Genomic DNA, 24,353 nt, shown 5'->3' with positions numbered 1-24,353 from the left:
TAACACTATGGGCAATTTAGCGTGGCCAATTCACCTAACCTGCACATCTTTGGACTGTGGGAAGAAACCGGAGCACCCGGAGGAAACCCACGCAGACACGGGGAGAATGTGCAAACTCCACACAGTCAGTCGCTTGAGGCGGGAATTGAACACAGGTCTCTGGCGCTGTGAGGCAGCAGTGCTAACCACTGTGCCATCGTGCCACTGTATCTCTGTAACTGTATCTCTGGCTCTGTCTATAGCTTTGTATAACAGTGTCTGGCTTTGTCTGTAGCTTTGTGTAACTGTATCTCTGGATCTGTCTATTGCTTTGTGTAACTGTCTCTGGCTTTGTCTGTAGCTTTGTGTAACTGTATCTCTGACACTGTTTGTAGCTTTGTGTAACAGTGTCTCTGTCCCTGCCTGTAGCTTTGTGAAACTGTATCCCTGGCTCTGTCTGTAGCTTTGTGTAACTGTGTCTCTAGTTTTGTCTGTAGTTTTGTGTAACTGTGTCTCTGGCCCTGTCTGTAGCTTTGTGCAACTGTATCCCTGGCTCTCTCTGTAGCTTTGTGTAACTGTGTCTCTCGCTCAGTCTGTAGCTTTGTGTAACTGTATCTCTGGACATGTCTATAGCTTTGTGTAACTGTATCTCTGGCTCTGTCTGTAGCTTTGTGTAATTGTATCTCTGGCTCTGTCTGTAGCTTTGTGTTACTGTATCTCTGGACCTATCTGTAGCTTTGTGTAGCAGTGATTCTGACTCAATCTGTAGCTTTGTGTAACTGTACCTCTGGACCTGTCTATAGCTTTGTTTAACAGTGTCTCTGGCTCAATCTGTAGCTTTGTGTAACTGTATCTCAGGCTCTGTATGTAGCTTTGGGTAACTGTATCTCTGGCTCAGTCTGTTGCTTTGTGTAACTGTGTATGTATATTGCTGTTTCCCTACCTTTGTGTATGTATACACTTTTACTTCTAGCTGCAAATGAAGTAATGCATCTGGATGTTCATTTTTAATAATCTTTGTTGTGACACTTGGATAACGGAAGAATCATAAATTAAACAAATGGAAGAGAAGTGAGCAGATTTTGAATTAATTTTATTGTGCTGTGTGAGTGCATCTTCTCTATTTTTGGACACTCCAATCAAGCAGGAGATTAGATAAATTTCCGTTTCTTCAAAAGAAAAATACAAGTGGCAAGCAACAGGAGCCCGATGACTGCCAAAAGGGAGAACCACAATGGAGACACAGGCTCCTGAATCCTCACCACACGAAGATGTCCCGGGCCTTCTGACTCGAGTTTCACCACTGTTTCTTTGCGTCCAATCGATGACAGGACAATGTTAACACCTCGTACCCCAAAGTCATCTTCCCAATTGGTGACATTGGTCACATTAAACACCTCATACGGTGGAATGAGCACTTCCTCTTCCCTACGAAAGAAAGAGAAGTTTTGGATGGCAACACCCAGGGAAGTGGTGATGTTAAAGAGTGTGTTGCTGCTCGATTCCTTGTCTGTGAATGTTGAGACTGACTCAAGCATGCTCAGAGATGTTGAAGCGAATTGGCCAAAGCGGATATGCGCTCCTTTACTGACCAGAACCTCTCTATTTATTGTCCTGTAGACCTGTGTTCCTGGATCAGGACCCCAAGAACTGTTCTGTAACGTACTCAGAGCCACAGACAGAAGGTAGTGCAGACTTTTGTAGTGGAAACATTCAGAATACATTTTATCACTGGCGCCATAGTTTCGAAGAGCCCTGTTGAAATAGCTGTAGAGTGGCGGGCTGTCCAGGGTGTAGCACAGGATTGCGATGACATGCTCTTCCAGGAGGCCAGCAGGAACTTGGAGCTCCTTTTTTCTGAGCTGCCATTCATAATAGGCTGTATCCCAGGCCTCCCCGTATAACGTTGCATTGTTCTTATGTTCCACCTTAGCATAGTCTATTGCAATTTTATCCGATTCCAGGCTCTGTAAGAAGTAGTAATCGACGGAACGTAGTGCCATGTCCATTTTGATGTTGACTCCTTTTTCTGAAATTTGACACAGGGGCTCCGTTGAAGGATTGATAAAAGCATCAGTCCCTTCAAAAGAAAAAAGCAACAATTTAAGAATGAGATGCAAATAGATCGTACCACGTTCGAATTAATTTCAACACAAACGGCCTGGCCTATTGGACCTTATCTCCTGTAAACCTCAAAGCTACCCTTGCTCATGATAGCTGCTCTTTCTATAAGTTTGGTGACTCTCAGCAAACAGCCCAGTACTAAGAGACAGTGCTGGAGAAGTAATCTCACTGGGCTCCTAACTGCAAAAAGATAATGGTTAGTTACTGCAAAGGAGTAATCACACTTGGCTAATTACTGTAAAGGAGTAATATCACTTGGGTACTAACTGCAATGGGATAACATCACTGGGACTAGGAACTGCAAAGGAGTAATGTGACTAGGCTAATAAATGCAAAGGGGTATTGTCACTGGACTAGTAACTGCAAAGGGCAAATTTCACTGGGCTAATAATGCGAAGAGGTAATGTCACTGGACTGGTAATTGGAAATGGATAATAAATGTCATTGGGCTAGTAACTGGAAAGGGGTAATGAATGTCCCTGGGCTAGTAACTAGAAAGGGGTAATATTCCTGTGCCATGAGCTACAAAGGTGTAATGTCACTGTGCAGTAAGTGCAAAAGTGAAATGTCATTGGACTAGCAAATGCAAAGAGATAATGTCAGTTCACCAATAATTGCATATGGGTCTTGTCACTGGTCTCATAACTGCAAAGTGGTGCTATCACTAGACTAGTACGTGAGGTGAACTAGAAAGAGGTAATGTTAAATTGATAATAATTATACAGGAGTATAGCAAAGGACTAGTAACTGCAAAAGGGTAATGAATTGGTTATGCATTTCTAAGGGATAATATCAATGAACTACCAACTACAAAGGGGAAATTATACTGCTGTCATAACTGCAAGCACATAATGCCACTGGATTAGTAAATGCATAGAGTTAATGACAGTAATTAGAAAGAGTTATGGTCATTTGGCTAGTAACTGTACAACAGTAATGTCACTGTAAAGGCAAAGTGATAATTTGAGTAGTAATTGGAAAAGGGCCATGTCACTTTGCAAAGGAGTAATGTCACTGGGCTAGAAACTGCAAAGGAGTAATATGACGAGACTCGTTAATACAAAGGAGTAATGTCACTGGACTAATAACTGCAAGGAATTAAAGTAAGCTCATTCCCCTCCCCCCACCTTATCCCAGATCCAACCTTTCAACTCGGCACCGCCCTTTTGGACTGTCCTATCTGTCCATCTTCCTTCCCACCGATCTGCTCCACCCTCCACTCCGGCCTATCACCTTCACCCCCTACTTCATCTCCGGGCTATCTTCTCCCCAGCCCCAATCCCCTCCTATTTATCTCTCAGCCCCTTTGGGCCACAAGTCTCATTCCTGATTAAGAGTTTATGCTCAAAACGTCAATTCTCCTGCTCCTGGGAAGCTGCCTGACCAGCTGTGCTTTTCCAGCTCCACACTTTGATCTCCAGCATCTGCAGTTCTCACTCTCTTGCAGCTGTATAATACCCTTGTTAGGGAGCACTTGGAGTATCGTGTGCAGTTTTAGTCGCCACACTACAACTGGAAGACTTAGAGACAGTGCAGAGAAGGTTCACCACACATTGTCTGGTCTCGAGGGTATTGGCTATGAGGAAAGGTGAAGAAGACTAGGACTGTTTTCACTGGAAAAACAGCGACTGAGAGGAGACCTAAGAGAGGGCTACAAAATGATGAGAGGCATAGGTAAGGTGGAGAGTCAGAAGTTTTTCCCCAGGGTTGAAGTTTCAATTACAAGGAGGGCACATGTTCAAGGTGAGAAGGGGAAAATTTAAGGGAGGGAAGCCTTCCACACAGAAAGTGGTAGGAGCCTGAAACACATTACCAGAAGAGATGGTGAAAGCAGACACTGCTAATCATTACAGAGGGACCTGGATGGTTACATGAATAGGGAGGCAATAGAGGGATAGAGACTGAATAAGGACAGTAGGTTGGTTTTTTTTAGTTTAGGGGATGATGATCAGCACAGGTTTGGACGGCTGAAGGACCTGTTCCTGTGCTGGACTTAGCTTTGTTCTATGTTCTTGTTCTTTGACTGGAAACTGCAAAGGAGTAATGTCACTGGAGTAGTGAGTACAAAGGGGTAATGTCACTAAGCTTGTAATTACAAAGGAGTAATATCACTGGACTAGAATCTGCATAGCAGTACTGTGACTAGACTAGTGAATGCAAATGAGTCATATCACTATACTAATATCCGCAAAGGGTGAATATCACTTGGGCTGATAACCGCAAAGAGGTCATCCTATTGGGCTAGTGACTGCAAATGTCACTGAACTAGCAAATGCAAAGGTGTAATGTCACTGGGCTTGTAACTGCAAAGGTATATTGTCACTAGACTTGTAATTACAAAGGAGTAATATTATTGGACTGCAAGAAGTAATGTCTCTGAACTAGTGACAAGCGGTTAGGGGTAATACCACTAGGCTGGGCTCATAAAACAAACAAGAATGGGAGAGCACCAATATAAATTGATTTAGGGGTGGCACAGTGCCAGGGACCTGGGTTCTATCCCAGCTTTGGGTAATGATGTGGAGTTTGCACATTCTCCCCGTGTCTGCATGGGTTTCCAACGGGTGCTCCAGTTTCCTCTCACAGTCCGAGGATGTGCAGGTTAGATGGATTCACCAAGTTAAATTGCCCTTTCGTGTCCAGGGATGCGCACGCTCTATGGATGAGCCACGGTAACGGGGTGGTTACAGGGATTAAGTGGGATGCTCTTCGGAGGCTCGGTGTGTTACAATGAGCCACATGGCCTTTCTCTGCATTGTAGGGATTTTATGATTTGCATGATATATTGTATGCATTGCCTGCAAATGTGGTGGAGGCAGATTCAATTGAAGCCTTCAAGAGGAGATTGAATGGTTAATTGAAGAGAAACAACATGCAAAGGTTACAGGGAAAAAGGCGGAAGTATGATACTAAGTCATAATGCTTCTTTGCAGAGCCAGTTTAGGGCAGCTCAGTGGTTAGCACTGCTGCCTCACAACGCCAGGGACCTGGGTTTGATTCCATCTTCAAGCAACTGTCTGTGTGGATTTGCACACTCTCCCTGTGCCTGTGTGGGTTTCCTTTAGGTGCTCTGGTTTCCTCCCATAGTCCAAAGGTGTGCAGATTAGGTGAATTAGCCATGTTAAATTGCCCATGGTGTACAGGGATGTGTAGGTTAGGGTAAATATATTAGGTATATTTACCAATGGGTCTGGGTGGTTTACTCATCAGAAGATCGGTGTAGGCTTGTTGGGCCGAAAGGGCATGTTTCCACACTGACGGGATTCTAATTCTACAGACAGCGGCTGAATGGCCTCTTAGAGTGCTGCAACAAATCAAATAGAATACACCTTTACAGCCTGTGGAAGGATTGGTTAAAATTTAATCTTGATTCACTAAGTAGTGGAGAGCTCAGGTCTGTCCAAAATTCACTTTGATATGTTCGTGGTGGGGGGGACTATCCAATGTTAGCATGTTATCTTACTCCAGGTGTGTGTTGCAAAAGAGAAATACATCCCAAGGAATAAGGACATTCACAGCTGACAAGGGAAGTCAGAGAAGGCAGAAAAGCAAACGTAAAAGAAAAAGCGGTGAAGATTAGTGGGAAGCCTTTAACAATCAGCAGAGGATAACTAAAAAAGTAATAAGGATGGAGAAGATGAAATATGACAGTAAGCTAGCTAATAAAAATGACGTTTGTTTAGAGATGTAATAGGTAAGAGAGAGGCAAGAGTGAAAATTGAACTGCTGAAAAATGAGGCTGGAGAAGTAGTAATGCAGAGCAAATAAATGGCAGAGGAATTGAATGGGCACTTTGCATCAGTTTTCACAGTGGAAGACACCAACAGCCTACTAGAACTTCAAGAGAGTCAGGGAGCAGAGGGGAGTGTTGTGACCATCATTAAGGAGAAGATGCTGCAGAAGGTTCTGAAAATGGATAATTCACCCAAACCAGATGGTTGATTTGGAGATGTCAGTGTTGGACAAGGGTGTACAAAGTTAAAAATCACACAACACCAGGTTATAGTCCAACAGGTTTCATTGGAAGCACACTAGCTTTCGGAGTTCCTTCATCGAGGAGCGTTGCTCTGAAAGCTAGTGTGCTTCCAATTAAACCTGTTGGACTATAACCTGGTGTTGTGATTTTTAACTTTGTAAACCAGATAGACTACATCTTAGAATTACTACAATGAGGAAACAGGCCATTTGGCTCAACAAGTCCACACTAATCCACCAAAGAGCATCTCACCCAGTACCATTCCCTTACCCTATCCCTGTAAACCTACATTTCTCATGACTCATACACCTAACCAATACATTCCTGAACACTATGGATAATTTAGCATGGCAAATCGAGCTAAATTGCACGTCTTTGGACAGTGAGAGGAAACCAGAGCACCTGGCAGAAAGCCATGCAGACACGGGGAGAATGTGCAAACTCCACATAGTTGCTTGAGGGTGGAATCAAACCTGGGTGCCTGATGCTGTGAGGCAGTAGTGCTAACCACGGAGTCACCGTAATACCCTAAAGGAAATTGATTACTGAAATAAATCGCTGAGGAGATTGTGAAGGCATTGGTGGTGCTCATTCAGGAATCACTGGAATCAGGGATCCTCCCAGAGGACTGGAAGATGCCTAATTTAACACTCAGCTTTAGAAGGGAGGAAAGCAGAGGTTAGGAAACCATGGGACAGTTAGCCTGACCTTGGTCATTGGTCAGCTTTTAGACACCATTATTAAAGATGAGATTGCGGAGTACTTGGCAGTACATGGTAAACTAAGATGGAGTCAGCAAGGCTTTGTCAAGGAAAGGTTGTGCCTAAAAATTCTGTTAGAATCCTTTGAGGAAGTAACAGGCAAGTTAGACAAAAGACTGCTAATGAACATGATCGATTTGGATTTGCAGAAAACTTTCAATTTGGATTTCCATGAGCTTCCACACAGGAAGCTCATATATAAGAGTCCCTGGTGTTACACATACGTCAAAGGATTGGCTGACTGGCAAAAGGCAGAAAGTAGGGATAAAGGGATCTTTTTCAGAATGGCAGCTAGTAACGGGTGGAGTTCTGCAGGGTCTGTGTTGGGACCGCAACTTTACATGGTATACATAAATGATTCAGACCAAGGACCTGAAGGCATTGTCACTAAGTTTTCAGATGACACAAAGATAGGTGGAAGGACAGGGAGTGTTGAGGAAGTGGGGAGGCTGCAGAAGGGCTTACTCAGGCTCGGAGATTAGGGAAAAAATTGACAAATGGAATCCAGTGTGGGAAATTATAAAGTTAAGGTTATGCATTAAGAGTCATAGAGTCATCGAGATGTACAGCACGGAAACAGACCCTTCAGTCCAACTTGTCCATGCCGACCAGATATCCTAACCTAATCTAGTCCCATTTGCCAGCACTTGGCCCATATCCCTCTCAACCCTTCCTATTCATATGCCCTTTAAATGCTGTACTAGCCGCCATCCCATTCCATTCTTGTACCACCCTCTGCATGAAAAAGTTGCCCTTTAGGTCCCTTTTATATCTCTCCCCTCTCACCCTAAACCTATGGTCTCTCGTACTGGACTCCCCACCCCAGGTAAAATCATGCCCCTCATAATTTTGTAAACCTCTATAAGGTCACCCCTCAGCCTCCAAAACTCCAGGGAAAACAGCCCCAGCCTGTTCAGCCTCTCCCTATAACCCTTCCAACCCTGGCAACATCCTTCTAAATCTTTTTTGAACCCTTTCAAGTTTCACAACATCTTTCCAATAGGAAGGAGACCAGAATTGCACGCAATATTCCAAAAGGGTCCTGTACAGCTGCAACATGACCTTGTGACTCCTGAGGTGCTCTGGCCAAAAAAGGAAAGCATACCAAACGCCTTCTTCACTATCCTATCTACTCTACTTTCAAGGAGCTATGAACCTGCACTCCAAGGTCTCTTTGTTCAATAACGTTCCAGGACTTTACCATTAAGTGTGTAAGTCCTGCTAAGATTTGCGTATTCTCTTTCTGGAAGTGGGCATTTTCAAATGGAAATTGCCCCTTGACTCACCAAACCAGTAAATGTGGCATCAGTCTGTTAACTTCAAGGAGGGCAAAGTAACTGATCGTATCAGAACATTAACCAAGTCAGGAAGAGAAATTACAATTACTGAGGTGATCGAGCAGTTACCAGACAGGGAAAGCAGGGAAACCAATTATTTTCTGAAGTTGAATCTGGATAGTTTAATGAAATTGCTTTTTGTATACTTACTCAGGATAAAAATCAGAACAAAATCCAGAATCCTCATTGTCATTGATTCAATTATTTCATGAATTACATCAGCAGACGCATTCTGTGGATGTCTGTAATAGAATTAGGTGATTAACTGTGAGTATTAAACGTATTAAAAAACTAGGTTTTTCCTTAGATCCTGATCACATTCATCTGTGATGATTGGTGGGGTTCACCTATATCCCACTATTCCAAGGGCATGAGTGAAAGTAAGAAATCACCATTTTAGAGACTGCAACATCAACGTGAACATGGCCACCTCCTGCTGAGAAAGAAGAGGAGAATTTTCCCATTGCCTCTTACATTGTCAAAGAGACCAAAATCCTTCATCAGCTACCATTGAGTTAGTTGATTGAACCAGGAATGGGACTGGATCCTACAACTAACCCATGTTTGGTTTTCTAGTCCTAACTGCAGCTCATTGATGCCACTCTGTAACAGATCAATGAAAATGAAGACTGGTTTGCACTGCTGTAGCACACACACAACAAACAAGAGAAGGCACTCAACCTTTCTAGTGTGTTCTGCCTTTCAATAAGATCATAACGGAGCTGATTTTTAACCTCGGCTCCTCATTCCTGTATAATACCAATAGCCTTTCATCCCCTTGATTACCAAGAATCTAGCTATGTATACCTTAAAAATATTTATAGATCTGGCATCCAATGCCTGTTAAAAAAAGGACTTCCAAAGATACGTGATCTTTGAGAGAAAACATGTTTCCTCTTCTCTGTCTTAAAGGTGTGCCTTTAAGATTTTTAATTTTAAACTGTGACCCTTAGTTCTAGATTCTCCCATAAAAGGAAACATATAGAACATAGAACATAGAAAAATACAGCACAGTACAGGCCCTTTGGCCCTCGATGTTGCGCCGATCCAAGCCCACCTAACCTACACTAGCCCACTATCCTCCATATGCCTATCCAATGCCCATTTAAATGCCCATAAAGAGGGAGAGTCCACTGGCAGGGCATTCCATGAACTCACGACTCGCTGAGTAAAGAATCTACCCCTAACATCTGTCCTATACTTCCCACCCCTTAATTTAAAGCTATGTCCCCTCGTAAAAGCTGACTCCATACGTGGAAAAAGGTTCCCATGGTCAACCCTATCTAAACCCCTAATCATCTTGTACACCTCTATCAAGTCACCCCTAAACCTTCTTTTCTCCAATGAAAACAGCCCCAAGTGCCTCAGCCTTTCCTCATACGATCTTCCTACCATACCAAGCAACATCCTGGTAAATCTCCTCTGCACCCGTTCCAGTGCCTCCACATCCTTCCTATAGTATGGCGACCAAAACTACACACAATACTCCAGATGCGGCCGCACCAGAATCTTATACAACTGCAACATGACCTCAGAACTCCGGAACTCAATTCCTCTACCAATAAAAGTCAGTACGCCATATGCCTTCTTCACTGCACTATTTACCTGGGTGGCAACTTTCAGAGATCTGTGTATATGGACACCAAGATCCCTCTGCTCATCCACACTACCAAGTATTCGACCATTAGCCCAGTACCCCATCTTCTTGTTACTCATACCAAAGTGAATCACTTCACACTTACCTACATTGAACTCCATTTGCCACCTTTCTGCCCAGCTCTGCAGCTTATCTATATCCCACTATAACCTGCCACATCCTTCCTCACTGTCAACAACTCCACCGACTTTCGTATCATCCACAAACTTGCTCACCCAATCTTCTAGCCCCTCCTCTAGGTCATTTATAAAAATGACAAACAGCAATGGTCCCAAAACAGATCCTTGCGGAACACTGCTAGTAACTGCGCTCCAAGATGAACCTTTACCTTCAACTACTACCCTCTGCCTTCTTCCAGCCAGCCAATTCCTAATCCAAACCTCCAACTCACCCTCAATGCCATACCTCCGTATTTTTTGCAGTAGCCTACCATGGGGAACCTTATCAAATGCCTTACTAAAATCCATATACACCACATCTACCGCTTTACCCTCATCCACCTCCTTAGTCACTTTCTCAAAGAATTCAATAAGGTTTGTGAGGCACGATCTGCCCTTCACAAAACCATGCTGACTATCCTTGATCACATTATTCCTATCCAGATGTTCATAAATCCTATCCCTTACAAATCTCTCTAAGACTTTGCCCACAACAGAAGTGAGACTCACCGGCCTATAGTTACTAGGGTTATCCCTACTCCCCTTCTTGAACAAGGGAACCACATTTGCTATCCTCCAGTCTTCTGGCACTATTCCTGTAGACAACGAGGACATAAAAATCAAGACCAATGGCTCTGCAATCTCCTCCCTTGCTTCCCAGAGAATTCTAGGATAAATGCCATCAGGCCCATTTCACCCTTTCCAGAATTTCCAACACCTCTTCCCTACATACCTCAAAGCCGTCCATTCTAATTACTTGTGACTCAGTATTCACATCGGCAACAATGTCCTGTTCCTGAGTGAATACTGACGAAAAATATTCATTCAGTGTCTCCCCAATCTCTTCAGCCTCCACACGCAACTTCCCACTACTATCCTTGACTGGACCTATTCCTACCCTAGTCATTCTTTTATTCCTGACATACCTATAGAAAGCCTTTGGGTTTTCCCTAATCCTACCAACTAAGGACTTTTCATGTCCCCTCCTTGCTGCTCTTAGCTCTCTCTTCAGATCCTTCCTGGCTACCTTATAACTCTCAATCGCCCCAATTGAACCTTCACGCCTCATCTTTACATAGGCCGCCCTCTTCCCTTTAACAAGGGATTCCAATTCCTTATTAAACCACAGCTCCCTCACACGACCCTTTCCTCCCTGCCTGACAGGTACATACTTATCAAGGACACTCAATAGTTGCTCCTTGAACAAGCTCCACATATCAATTACGCCCTTGCCTTGAAGCCTACTTTTCCAAGCCACGCATCCTAAGTCGTGCCTCACCACATCATAATTTCCCTGCCCCCAGCTATAACTCTTGCCCTGCAATGCACACTTATCCCTCTCCATCACTAGAGTAAAAGTCACCGAATTGTGGTCACTGTCCCCGAAGTGCTCACCTACCTCCAATTCTAACACCTGGTCTGGTTCGTTACCCAGAACCAAATCCAGTATGGCCTCACCTCTTGTTGGCCTGTCTACATATTGTGTCAGGAAACCCTCCTGCACACATTGGACAAACACCGACCCATCTAACGAACTCGAGCTATAGCTTTCCCAGTCAATATCAGGAAAGTTAAAGTCCCCCATAACAACCACCCTATTACTTTCACTCTTCTCCTGAATCATCCTCGCAATCCTTTCTTCTCCGTCTCTCGGACTATTAGGAGGCCTGTAGAAAACTCCTAACAGGGTGATCTCACCTTTCCTATTCCTAACCTCAGCCCAAACTACCTCAGATGGCGAGTCTTCATCCATCGTCCTTTTCACATCCATTCGGTTAAGATCCCCCAGGATCTTTTACGTGTCATATAAGTCACCTCTGACACTTCTAAACTCCAGAGGATACAGCCCTGGCCTGTCTCGCCTTTCCTCATAATGCAATCCATTCCTTTCAGATATTAGTCTAGTAGATAATTGGGATGCCTTCTGGGGAAGGTGGGACCTGTTGCATCTGAACTGGAAGGGAACCAATGTCCTGGGTGGAAGGTTTGCTCGAGTAGTTCGAGAGAGTTTAAACTAGTATGGAAGGGGGGAGTGGGAACCTGAGCTGTATACCAGAGGTGAGAGTTGATGCAGATGAGGCAAAGCAAGAGGTAGACCAGCTAGTGGGAAGGATTTTCCTGGGAAGGAACCAAGGGATAAGTTAAAGTGTGTTTGCTTTAACGCAAGGAGTATCAGGAATTTAAGTGATGGATCAGTACCTGGTGCAATGATGTTGTGGCCATAACAGAGACATGGGTTTCTCAGGGGCAGGATTGGTTGCTGGATGTTCCAGGGTTAGAACATAGAACATAGCAAAATACAGCGCAGTACAGGCCCTTCGGCCCTCGATGTTGCGCCGACCGAAGCCTACCTAACCTACACTAGCCCAATAACCTCCATATGCTTGTCCAATGCCCGCTTAAATGACCATAAAGAGGGAGAGTCCACCACTGCTACTGGCAGGGCATTCCATGAACTCACAACCCGCTGAGTAAAAAATCTACCCCTAACATCTGTCCTATACCTGCCACCCCTTAATTTAAAGCTGTGTCCCCTAGTAACAGCTGACTTCATTAGCGGAAAAAGGTTCTCACTGTCAACCCTATCTAAACCCCTAATCATCTTGTACACCTCTATCAAATCTCCCCGAAACCTTCTTTTCTCCAATGAGAAAAGTCCCAAGTGCCTCAGCCTTTCCTCATACGATCTTCCTACCATACCAGGCAACATCCTGGTAAACCTCCTCTGCACTCGTTCCAATGCCTCCACATCCTTCCTATAGTATGGCGACCAAAACTGCACACAACACTCCAGATGAGGCCGCACCAGAGTCTTATACAACTGCAACATGACCTCAGGACTCCGGAACTCAATTCCTCTACCAATAAAGCCCAGTACACCATATGCCTTCTTCACAGAGCATTTAAAAAGAATGGGGGGGGGGGGGGGGAAAGAGGAGGGGATGTAGCACTACTAATCAGAGAGGGTTTCACAGCTACAGAAACTTCTATTGTCGAGGAAGGTCTGCCTACTGAGTCAGTATGGGTGGAAATTAGGAACAGCAAGGGAGCAGTCACCTCTTTAGGGGTTTACTACAGGCCCCCCAAAAGCAGCAGGGAGATGGAAGAAAGCATAGGTTGGCAGATTTTGGAAAATTGTGGACGTAGTAGGGTTGTTGTAATGGGTGACTTTAACTTTCCCAATATTGATTGGAACCTCCTTCGAGCAGAAGATTTGAATAGGAGCTGTTTTTGTAAGGTGTGTTCAGGAGGGTTTCCTAACTCAGTACATTGACAGGCCGACGAGGGGAGAGGCCATTCTAGACTTGGTGCTCGGAAACAAGCCAGCGCAGGTATCAGATCTTGTGGTGGGAGAGCATTTTGGTGATAGTGACCACAACTGCCTCACATTCTACATAACTATGGAGAAGGAGAGGATTAGGCAAAATGGGAGGATATTTAATTGGGGAAGAGGAAACTATGATGCAATTAGACATGAGTTAGGAAGCATGGATTGGGAGCAATTGTTCCATGGTAAAGGCACTATAGACATGTGGAGACTGTTTAAGGAACAGTTGTTGCAAGTGATGAATAAATATGTCCCTCTGAGACAGGCAAGAAGTGGTAAGATAAAGGAACCTTGGATGACGAGAGCGGTGGAGCTTCTTGTCAAAAGGAAGAAGGTAGCTTACATAAGGTTGAGAAAGCCAAGGTCAAGCTCAGCTTGATTACAGAGGATTACAGGCAGGTGAGGAAGGAGCTCAAAAATGGTCTGAGGAGAGCGAGGAGGGGGCACGAGAAAGGCTTGGCAGAATGGATTAGGGAGAACACAAAGGCATTTTACACTTATGTGAGGAATAAGAGAATGGTCAAAGAAAGAGTAGGGCCGATCAGGGATAGCATAGGGAATTTGTGTGTGGAGTCTGAGGAGGTAGGGGAAGCCCTAAATGAGTTTTTTGCTTCTGTCTTTACGAAAGAAATGAACTTTGTAGTGAATGAAACCTTTGAAGAGCAGGTGTGCATGCTGGAATGGATAGAGATAGAGGAAGCTGATGTGCTGAAAATTTTGTCAAACATTAAGATTGACAAGTTGCCAGGCCCAGGACCAGATTTGTCCTCGGCTGCTTTGGGAAACGAGAAATGCAATTGCTTCGCCACTTGCGAAGATCTTTTCATCCTCGCTCTCCACTGGAGTCATACCTGAGGACTGGAGAGAGGCAAATGTAATTGCTCTCTTCAAGAAAGGAAATAGGGAAATCCCCGGCAATTACGGACCTGTCCGTCTCACGTCTGTCGTCTGCAAGGTGTTAGAAAGGATTCTGAGGGATAGGATTTATGACCATCTGGAAGAGCATGGCTTGATTAAATGCAGTCAACACGGCTTTGTGAGGGGCAGGTCATGCCTCACAAACTTATCGAGTTCTTTGAGGATGTGACTAGAAAAGTTGATGAGGGTCGAGCTGTGGAAGTGGTGTATATGGACTTCAGCAAGGCATTTGATAAGGTTCCCCATGGTAGGCTTATTCAGAAAGTCAAGAGGAATGGGATTCAGGGGAACATAGCTGTCTGGATACAGAATTGGCTGGCCAACAGAAGACAGTGAGTGGTAGTAGAAGGAAACTATTCTGCCTGGAAGTCAGTGATGAGTGGTGTTCCACAGGGCTCTGTCCTTGGGCCTCTACTATTTGTAATTTTTATTAATGACTTGGATGAGGGGATTGAAGGATGGGTCAGCAAGTTTGCAGATGACACAAAGGTTGGAGGTGTCGTTGACAGTATAAAGGGCTGTTGCAGGCTGCAGCAGGACATTGACAGGATGCAGAGATGGGCTGAGAGGTAGCAGATGGAGTTCAACCTGGATAAATGCGGGGTGATGCATTTTGGAAGGTCGAATTTGAAAGCTGAGTACAGGATTAAGGATAGGATTCTTGGCAGTGTGGAGGAACAGAGGGATCTTGGTGTACAGGTACATAGATCCCTTAAAATTGCCACCCAAGTGGACAGGGTTGTTAAGAAAGCATATGGTGTTTTGGCTTTCACTAACAGGGGGATAGAGTTTAAGAGTCGTGAGATCTTGTTGCAGCTCTATAAAATTTTGGTAAGACCGCACTTGGAATATTGTATCCAGTTCTGGTCGCCCTATTATAGGAAAGATGTGGATGCTTTGGATGCTGCCTGGTCTGGAGGGCTTATCTTATGAAGCGAGGTTGACTGAGCTCGGACTTTTTTCATTGGAGAAAAGGAGGAGGAGAGGGGACCTAATTGAGGTATACAAGATAATGAGAGGCATTGATAGAGTCGATAGCCAGAGACTATTTCCCAGGGCAGAAATGGCTAACACAAGGGGTCATAGTTTTAAGCTGGCTGGAGGAAAGTATAGAGGGGATGTCAGAGGCGGGTTCTTTACACAGAGAGTAGTGAGAGCATGGAATGCGTTGCCAGCAGCAGTTGTGGAAGCAAGGTCATTGGGGACATTTAAGAGACTGCTGGACATGCACATGGTCACAGAAATTTGAGGGTGCATACATGAGGATCAGTGGTCGGCACAACATCGTGGGCTGAAGGGCCTGTTCTGTGCTGTACTATTCTATTTTCTAAACCTTCCCAGAACTGCTTCCAATGCATTAGCATCCTTCTGTAAATACAGAGACCAGCACAATACACTGTACTCCAGATGTGGGCTACCCATGCCCTGTAACCCAGCCCCCAACTGACACCATTCATGGTCAAATAGCTCATCTGCAAACTACGCCCAGTTTCATATTTCAACCAAGGCCGCCCAGGAAAACTCAGAGAGAGACAGAGAGAGAGTGAGAGAGAGAGAGAGTGAGAGAGAGAGAGAGAGAGAGAGAGACAGCACTGGCAACAACACTGACTCACAAAGGTGACATTGGAATGGAGTATTTTCAGTTATGTTATACACAGTGCAACATGAAGTAACTTCACTCTGTGAAATGTTCATATCAAAGGTACAACACCTTTCTTTTGCATTACAACAGCACCACCTGGGGCTGTAAACAATCTTAATATCTTGTTGTGGGGTATGACATCAAACAATAAAACAAACTCCTTTGTTTCCTGGACTTCAAATCCTTGGGCTGGATTTTATACTGTCCTCCATTCGTGGATTTGAGGATAGCGTGATGCACAATTTCCATGCCATGCATCAATGTCCAATCCATCCCCACCACCACGGCTCCTGGGATCTACACAGGATGAGTTGGCATTAAGTGATGACAGGGGAAGAATGGTGGGGGCGTGGGGCATAGCTTGGCGAGATTTGACAAAGGCACAGTGTGTGACTATGGGGATTAATGGAGCAAGTCATTGAGGATAAGTGGGTTGGTAGGATTGGCAAGGATAGGGCATGGAGAGTTGTGAGAGGAGTGAGTGCTGAGGTTAACAGGCCTGACAGTCAAAACCACAACTGGGATGAAAGGCTTCTTGACCAACCTACATGCGGCATCCCCTATTTGATCCACAATGGGCTTTCCTGCACTCCTTGTCCCACCAGTTCAAAAAGAGAATTACATGTTTGGGGCTCGAAGCACACCTAAGCTAGGAAATACCTCATCCCTAAGATGGAAATTGGGTATTTGGTGCTGGAATGAGCTGCAAATCCATATCGAAAGTGTTTAACCCTTGTTTTGTGCATGTTTAATATACAGGGTGGAACTTGGCCATCTCCTACTATCTGCTTCCAGCAAATAGTTGTGGAAAGAGAGTTGTGGAATAACAGTGCTTTTAGGAGCTGATGCAGAGAGTGTGCCAACTGCAACTATTAGCCATGCAGCTGAGAACAGGAGAAAAAGTACTGACAACGTTGATGAGCTGTAACAGCAGCCAATCTCCCAAAGTTAACTTGTGACGCTATTTGCCATGTGCTAAAACTTAAACACCCACTTGCTATTGTCAATCAGCTTTCTAAGTTTAGCTGACCTCTGTCAAGAGAGGACCCACTGCAGCTTACTTGACAGGCAGTGGTATTCCATTCCTTAGGCATTTGATTTTCTTACTGTTATTTAACTTAGGTTAATTTTGGCAAATTCCCTGATTTGGATTCATTCCCCCTTTCTTCCTCAAGCAATTGTCTCACACCCCCACAATTTCCTTATTTTCCAAGATAATATCCTATTATCAGTCTTTTGGGCATCACTGTAAACATTTGAGTGTTGGTTTTTCAAGTATCTGACACTTGCACTGTCAGAAGGTGGTCATGCCAAACAAATCTGGTAGAATGTTTTGAGGAGGTGGCCAAATATTTGGATGAGGGTAGTGCAGTTGATGTAGTTTATATGGATTTCAGCAAGGCTTTTTACAAGATCCCAAATGGGAGACTGATAAAGAAGATAAAAGCTCATAAGACCCAAGTAGCTTGACAACTTAGATCCAAAATTGGCCTGGTGGTAAGAGACAGAGAGTGGTGGTGAAGGCTGCTTATGTGACTGGAGGCCAGTGTGCAGTGGTGTCCACAGGGATAAGTTCTGGGTCTCTTACAGTTCATGATAGTCATAAATGATGTAGATGACATTGTGGGGCGGGGTCTGGGTGGATGCTAAGTTCACAGATGATACAAAGATTTGCCAGGTGTTTGACAGTGAAGAGAAGGTGTTACATTACAGGAGAATATTAATGGATTCCATCAGACAGGCAGATGGAATTTAGCCCTGATAAATGTGAGCTGATGTACTTTGGAAAAAGGGAGACAAGGGAGTACTCAATGAATGGCAGGACATCAGATAGCTCAGGGGACCAGAGATCTTGAGGTGCTGGTCCACAAATCCCTGAAGGTGGCAGAACAGGTAAATAGGGCAGAGGCAAAAGCTTTTTGGTTTAGAAAGCTCTTGTTATCTAAAGTTCCAAATCTTTCCATCCTTATCCTTCACTTTCACAAGAACATGCTGGTCCTGAACTCTAATCAACTGACCTTTAAAAGATTCCCACATGACAGAAGAGTATTTACCCCCAATCTGTAAGCCCCAGCCCCTACCTCAGATTGTCTTTGTTAGCTTTGCCCCAATATTGTACATTCACATGAGTACTCTTATTCTTATTCATAAGTATTACAACACTTTTTTTAATGTACAAGATTACATGTAGTAAACCGTACTGAACTTTTTTTTTGTCATCGGGTTTTTTTAAAAACGCTCTAAATATTTTCTTTAACCTCAGCATGTTTGCAGAGGGGTCTGTCCCTATTGGATACTGGGCCAGTTGACAGGGAGGAAGTAAGGACAAATGGTGTCCAGAGTGTGAAATGTCGAAGTAGGGAGCTTTAAAGGATGGAACATGGGTAGTGATGGGGTGTCTGGGGTGATTTTGTTTTCAATCTTTATTTTATGGCTTTGATGAATGCCTGAGCATCAATGTGAGCAATTCACCCAGCTGGCTTCCATGAGTGGCAAACACTACCAATGAGCTTCCACCACTGCAGCGAAAACTTAGGCTGAGCATTTGCTTCCAAAGTTTGGGTCATAGAGTCCTACAGCACAGAGAACTGGTCCATGGTGACCAAAATATCCATCCACGCTAATCCCATTTCCCTGCACTTAGGCCATATCCTTCTAATCCTTTCTTATCCATGTATCCAAATGTCTTTGAAATACTGTTAATGTACCTGCCTCAACCACTTCCACTGGCAGCTCATTCCATATGTGTACCACCCCCGTGTAAAAAAGCTGTCCATCAGGTTCCCTTTTATTCTTTCTCTTCTAACCTTAAACTGATGCCCTCTGATGCACAATTCCCCAACCCAGGTAAAAAGACTGAGTGCATTCACCTTATCCATGCCTCTCATGATCTCATAAAAACTCTATGACATCCCTCTTCAGTCTCCGTATGCTATAAGGAAAAAGTCCCAGCCTGTCAAACCTCTCCTTATTACTCAAACCACTGAGTCTTGACAACATCCTTGTAAATTTCTTCTGCACTCTTTCTAGTTTAATAACATCCTTCCTACAACAATGTGACCAAAATTGAACATAATACTTCAAGTGCAGTCTCATCAATGTCCTGTATAACTGCAACATAACTTCCCAACTCAATGCCCTGACTAATGAAGGCCAGTGTGCTAAAAGCCTTCTTCACTGTCCTGTCAGCCTGCGACTCCACTTTCAGAGAACTGTGAACCTGAACTCCAAGATCCCGATACTCCTTAAGGCCCTACCGTTCACCATGAAACTCCTACCTTGATTTGACTTTCAAAATGCAACACCTCACACTTTCATCTGTATTAAACTCCATTTGCCATTTCTTGGCCCACTTCCCCAGCTGATCAAGGTCCTGCTGCAATTTCTGATAACCTACCTCACTATCCATGATACCACCTATTTTAGTGTCATCAGCAAACTGACTAATCATGCCTTGTACGTTCTCATCCAAATCATTGATACAGATAACAAACAACAAGGGGCCCAGCACTTACCCATGAGGCAGTCCATTCATCCTAGGCCTCCAGTCCGACAAGCATCCTTCCACTATTACCCTCTGCTTCCTACCATCAAGCCAATTCTGTATCCAATTTGCCAGCTCCCCCTGGATTCCAAGCGATCTGAACTTCCAGAGCAGCCTACCATGTGGAACCTTGTTGCCTTTTCAACTGCTGTCATTTGATGAACATTATTATGTAAATGTTCATATGGTATGACTGCTTTGACTAACACTTGTTACAATATTTGATTCAGTCTGGTCCTTGTCACCGCTCCAATAAATAATCACAAACAGACTCAAATGCCCACTCCCAATCTGAGGTTTTAATCTCTCATTTACGTTATATGGAAGTAAAAATCAAATGGAAACCATTCTACCTTTGTTGGTTGACCTTTTGCATTAATAATCTGCCATCTCAAAAAATTCTTTGCTATTTCTTAATTCTACTAATATTTTTGAGGCTGTCTGCTCCCCTGTTTTTCTATTGAAGCAATTTCATTCTTAATTGCAAAAGGCTTGTCACCTCCCTGCTCCCATCATCCACACTCTCAGCCTATGTAAACATCATAATGTGAGATAGAGATCCCAGTCATAATCACCTTGCTGCCATGTCACACTCTCCAATTTGAATTTCCACCTGCAATCCATCCAATTTGTTTCTCGTTTCCCATGATGTTTATTAAAGAATGTTTGAGATTAGAGATTAGATTACTTACAGGCCCTTCGGCCCAACAAGTCCACACCGACCCGCCGAAGCGCAACCCACCCAGACCCATTCCCCTACATTTACCCCTTCACCTAACACTACGGGCAATTTAGCATGGCCAATGCATCTAACCTGCACATTGGACTGTGGGAGGAGTTGGAGCTACATACCCTAATCTGACCTTCATGCTTGAATGTTTCACTCGTACATTGTTTTCCTCTCTTTTTCCCAGTTTTATTACTTGACAAATGTCAGTGTGGCTTTACCTGCAGCAACTGAAGTGCGATTTCTGATTATTCTACATTTTCTTTTTGTTTACTTTCAATCCCTTATTTTCAAGCCCACCTCAGCCTCCACCTGGTTTCTAATTTAACATCCTTCATTTATCCTTTCCACAAAGACACATCTACGTACATCGCAATGTGGCAATCTTCAGAAGAAGGGTATACTGGTATCTTTGACTCTGCTTTGTCTCCGTAGAAGCTGCCAGACATGCTGAGTTTCTCCACCATTTTCTGTTTATGTTTCAGATGTCCAGCATCTACAGTTCTTTGTTTTATGTTAATGCTAATATCGGTGCTGGCATCCCCGGCGGATGCAGTCACACAAATATACACGTGCATAGACATACATATACACATACGCAATACAAACACACATGCAGAAATACAACACACACTCATAGACACAAATCATAAAATCCCTACAGTGTGAAAACAGGCCCTTCAGCCCAACAAGTCCACACTGACCCTCCAAAGAATAACCCACCCTGACCCATTCCCCTATATTTATCCCTGACTAATGCACCTAACTTACACAGCCCTGAACACTACGGGCAATTTAGCATGGCCAAATTAATTAACCTGCACATCTTTGGACTGTGGGAGGAAACTAGTGCACTGAGAGGACACCCACATATGCATGGGAAAAAGTGCAAACTTCACACAGACAGTCGCCTGAGGCTGGAATCAAACTCAGGTCCCTGGTGTTGTGAGGCAGCAGTGCTGACCACTGAGCCATGATGCCACCACACACAAGCATTAGCATACACAAATACACATAGACTCAGATAAAACTACACACGCATACATACAAAGACACACAGAAATTAACTCACATAAAAGAAAATCTCACACACAAACAGGAAAAATATAAATCTCACACAGAGACACAGGTCACAGTATAATTGAAACAGGGCTCACAAACCCACACAGGGATGAGCCATGAACCCTCGCACAGAAAAAAGGTATGGGCTCTAATACCTAGAGACATAGAGCACTGATGCACATGTGCACTCAATGGAGTACAAAGCGCACACCAATTGACAGCACAGAATATACACACACACATACAAACATAGCACAATGCATACAATATGTTTTAAAAACAGAAAGGTTTATGAGCCACACTGAGCGTTCATTTGTGGATGCATTTGTTAAACTTACTACTTCCTTTGCTCCTTAGAGAGCCACTGCTTGACCATCTTTTGTCTAATGCTTTCTTTGAATCCAGTAGCCTATCACTGGTTAAATTTCAATGCTTCTGTGGGTTCCCTTCAACAACAGCCCATCGTAACTTCAGTCCACTGAGATCAGATGTTGCAGCTTCGTTCTTTCTCCTGCTCTCAATTCGCTGGCCTCAGCTGTGGGATGCCAAAAGCTATGAGTAAAACATGTAAACAAATTTTACACCCATCTGCCGGGAGGAATCTGTCAGAGCTTACTAAGATCTGTCAAACTTAAATCAAGTTGAAGGGTAGGACAGATCAAGTGGGAGACACTGCTTGTGAGACAGAAACCTGGCTCCTGATTCAGGATTTTAGACTACATTACAGCCCTGACTATTTGTCACAAATATTTTCAAGTATTTAAGAACATCATGAGGTAATTAACTGAGGATAAATTTGATTTTTCTTTTTCTTTTGGTGTTGGAAAGGATTCCGAGTACCTATTGTGCAGACATTTATTTCCATTCTCCTCACATCACAACCTGTAAGGCCCCCTCCAAGTTACTGCACATCCTGACCTGAAAATATATTGCCATTCCTTCACTGTCACTGCATCAAAATCCTGGTATTCCCTCCCGAAGAGCCTTGTGGACTGCAACGGGTTCAGAAAGGCAGCTCACCACCATTTCATGGGCAACTAGGGACAGGCAATACAGTAATGCCCACGCCCCCTGAATGAAAAGGGGTTGTCTCAGTTTTGGTTACCTATGGATTAAATTTTCTCTCATTATGAAAGTAAATGAGGACCACAGATGCACAAAGGCAGGTTAAAAGTGAAGTTGTGACACAATGGTGGCAAACAAAGGAAAGTAGAGATAGTACTGAATTCAAGGAAGATATATATATATATATATATATAAGATATATATAAAATATATATATGGGACAACGGTTAGAGTCCATTATAAAATAACTAATGGAAGAGCTCTTAGAAAGAAGTGGTCAGATTGGACAGAATCAGCATGCATTTACAAAAGAGAAATCATGTTTGCCAAATCTACTGGAAATCTTTGAGAATGTAACTCACAGAGTTGATGGGGGAGTCAGTGGATATAGTTTATTTGAACTTTCAGAAGATTTTCAACAGAGTCCCACTTAAGAAATTAATGTGTAAAATTAAAGCATTGGGCGCGGTGTATTGAGACAGATAGAAAGTTGGTGCGCCGACAGAAAACAAAATGAAGGAACAAATGGGTCTTTTTTCCAAATGACAGGCAGTGACTAATGGGGTAATGCAGGGATCAATACAATATATATGAATGATTTAGATAAGGGAATTAAATGTACAGTAATATCCCCAGATTTGCAAATGACACAAATCTACATAAGACAGTGAACCAAGGCAAGGATGCTGAGTTGCTTGTGTGATTTCGACAGCCTTTAAGTGAATGGGCAAATGCATGGCAGATTCAGTATAATGTGGATAAATGTGCGTCGGCCACTTTGGTAGCAAAAAAAAATACAAAAGCCGATCATTATCTGAACGGCTATAAATGGAGAGAGGGAAAGTGCAATGAGACCTGGGTGTCCTCAAATATTCGTCAATGAAAGCAAGTATGCAAGTGCAGCAGGCACGTGAAGGAGGCAAATACTATGTTGGCCTTCATAGTGAGAGGGTTTGAGTCCAGAAGCAGGGATATTTTGTTATCATTGTACAGAGCCTTGGTGAGACCACACCTTGAGTGGCATGTGCAGTTCTGGACTCTATCTGAGGAAGGATGTTCTGGCTACTGATGGAGCACAGCAAAGATTTACCTAATTTCTCGTGTGAAAAGACATTGGATTAATTAAGATTATATTCACTGGAATTTAGAAGAATTAGGCGAATCTAATAGAAATCTATAAAATTCTAACTGGACTAGACAGGTCAAACATAGGACCAGGAAGCCCAAACTAGGAATCATTGTATAGAAAATTTTGGAATAAGAGAAGGATAAGTTTTTTTAACCCAACAAGTTTTGAGCCTGTGGAATTCTCTGCTACAGAAAGTGGTGGAGGTCAAAACATTGAATGTTTCCAAGAAGGAGTTAGATATCATTGTAAGTATAAAAGAATCACAGAGTATATGGAGAAAGCAGAAACAAGAGGATTGAATTGGATGATCAGCCATGATCGTAATGACGGGCCAAGAAGGGGCCAAATGGCCAATTCCAGCTTCTATTTTCCATGTTTCTGCATTGCACATTGTAAATTGTAATTGCAGTGTGCACTGAGTATTGGTGGGGGACAGAGTGGATGCTTGTAGATGTGGTGCCAGTCAAGCAGAATGGTGTCAAGCTTCTTCAGTGTTGTTGGAGCTGTCCCCCTCAGGAAAGTGGGGAATATTTCACCACACTCCTAACTCGTGCCTTGTAGATGGTGGACAGGCTTTGGGAGTCATTGTCCAAATGAAGCATCCACTTACCACTTCTGGCTGAAGATCAACTTGGCACTGAATGTTCTTTGCAATGATGTGCTGGGTACCCCAATCCTTGAGGATGCAGATGCTTATCGAGCTACCTCCTCCAGCAAGATATTTAACCATGCACCATTATTCACGATGGGGAATCGGCAGGACTGTAGAGCTTAGATTGATTCCATTCGTTGCGGGATCTCTCGGCTCTACCTCTGGTTACTTCTACTGTTTGGTATGCAGCGGATTGTAAACCAGAGGATTAGGAATATTTTAAAATAAACAACCAAAGATGACTAAAATAGGTGAGGGAGAAGATAAACTTTTATAGCAAACTTGCAAGAAATG

The 24,353-nt window shown here is 43.6% G+C and overlaps 1 protein-coding gene across 1 annotated transcript; it reads right to left on the bottom strand.

Moving 5' to 3' along the window:
* Positions 1 to 1,083: 1,083 nt before the first annotated feature.
* LOC140481775 (NAD(P)(+)--arginine ADP-ribosyltransferase 1-like) lies at positions 1,084 to 21,748 on the bottom strand. The gene is made up of 3 exons (XM_072578308.1): positions 21,552 to 21,748; positions 8,328 to 8,419; positions 1,084 to 2,059 (listed from the first exon to the last, which is right to left on the bottom strand). The coding sequence occupies exons 2-3, from the start codon at positions 8,368 to 8,370 to the stop codon at positions 1,131 to 1,133; spliced, it is 972 nt and encodes a 323-aa protein (XP_072434409.1). The 5' UTR covers positions 8,371 to 8,419; positions 21,552 to 21,748; the 3' UTR covers positions 1,084 to 1,130.
* Positions 21,749 to 24,353: the final 2,605 nt, after the last annotated feature.

Source organism: Chiloscyllium punctatum, chromosome 10 (assembly GCF_047496795.1).
Source record: "Chiloscyllium punctatum isolate Juve2018m chromosome 10, sChiPun1.3, whole genome shotgun sequence".
Lineage (NCBI taxonomy): Eukaryota > Metazoa > Chordata > Chondrichthyes > Orectolobiformes > Hemiscylliidae > Chiloscyllium > Chiloscyllium punctatum.
The sequence above is the reverse complement of the archived record's forward strand: the minus strand, read 5'-3'. Positions and strand labels throughout refer to the sequence as shown.

Bases quoted from the DNA above. Each gene is read 5' to 3' on its own strand.
- LOC140481775 (XM_072578308.1), bottom strand. From the start codon at position 8,370: ATGACAATGAGGATTCTGGATTTTGTTCTGATTTTTATCCTGA. The intron at 2,060-8,327 runs GTAAGTATACAA...TTTCTTTTGAAG, and splicing joins TGTTCTGATTTTTATCCTGA to GGACTGATGCTTTTATCAAT.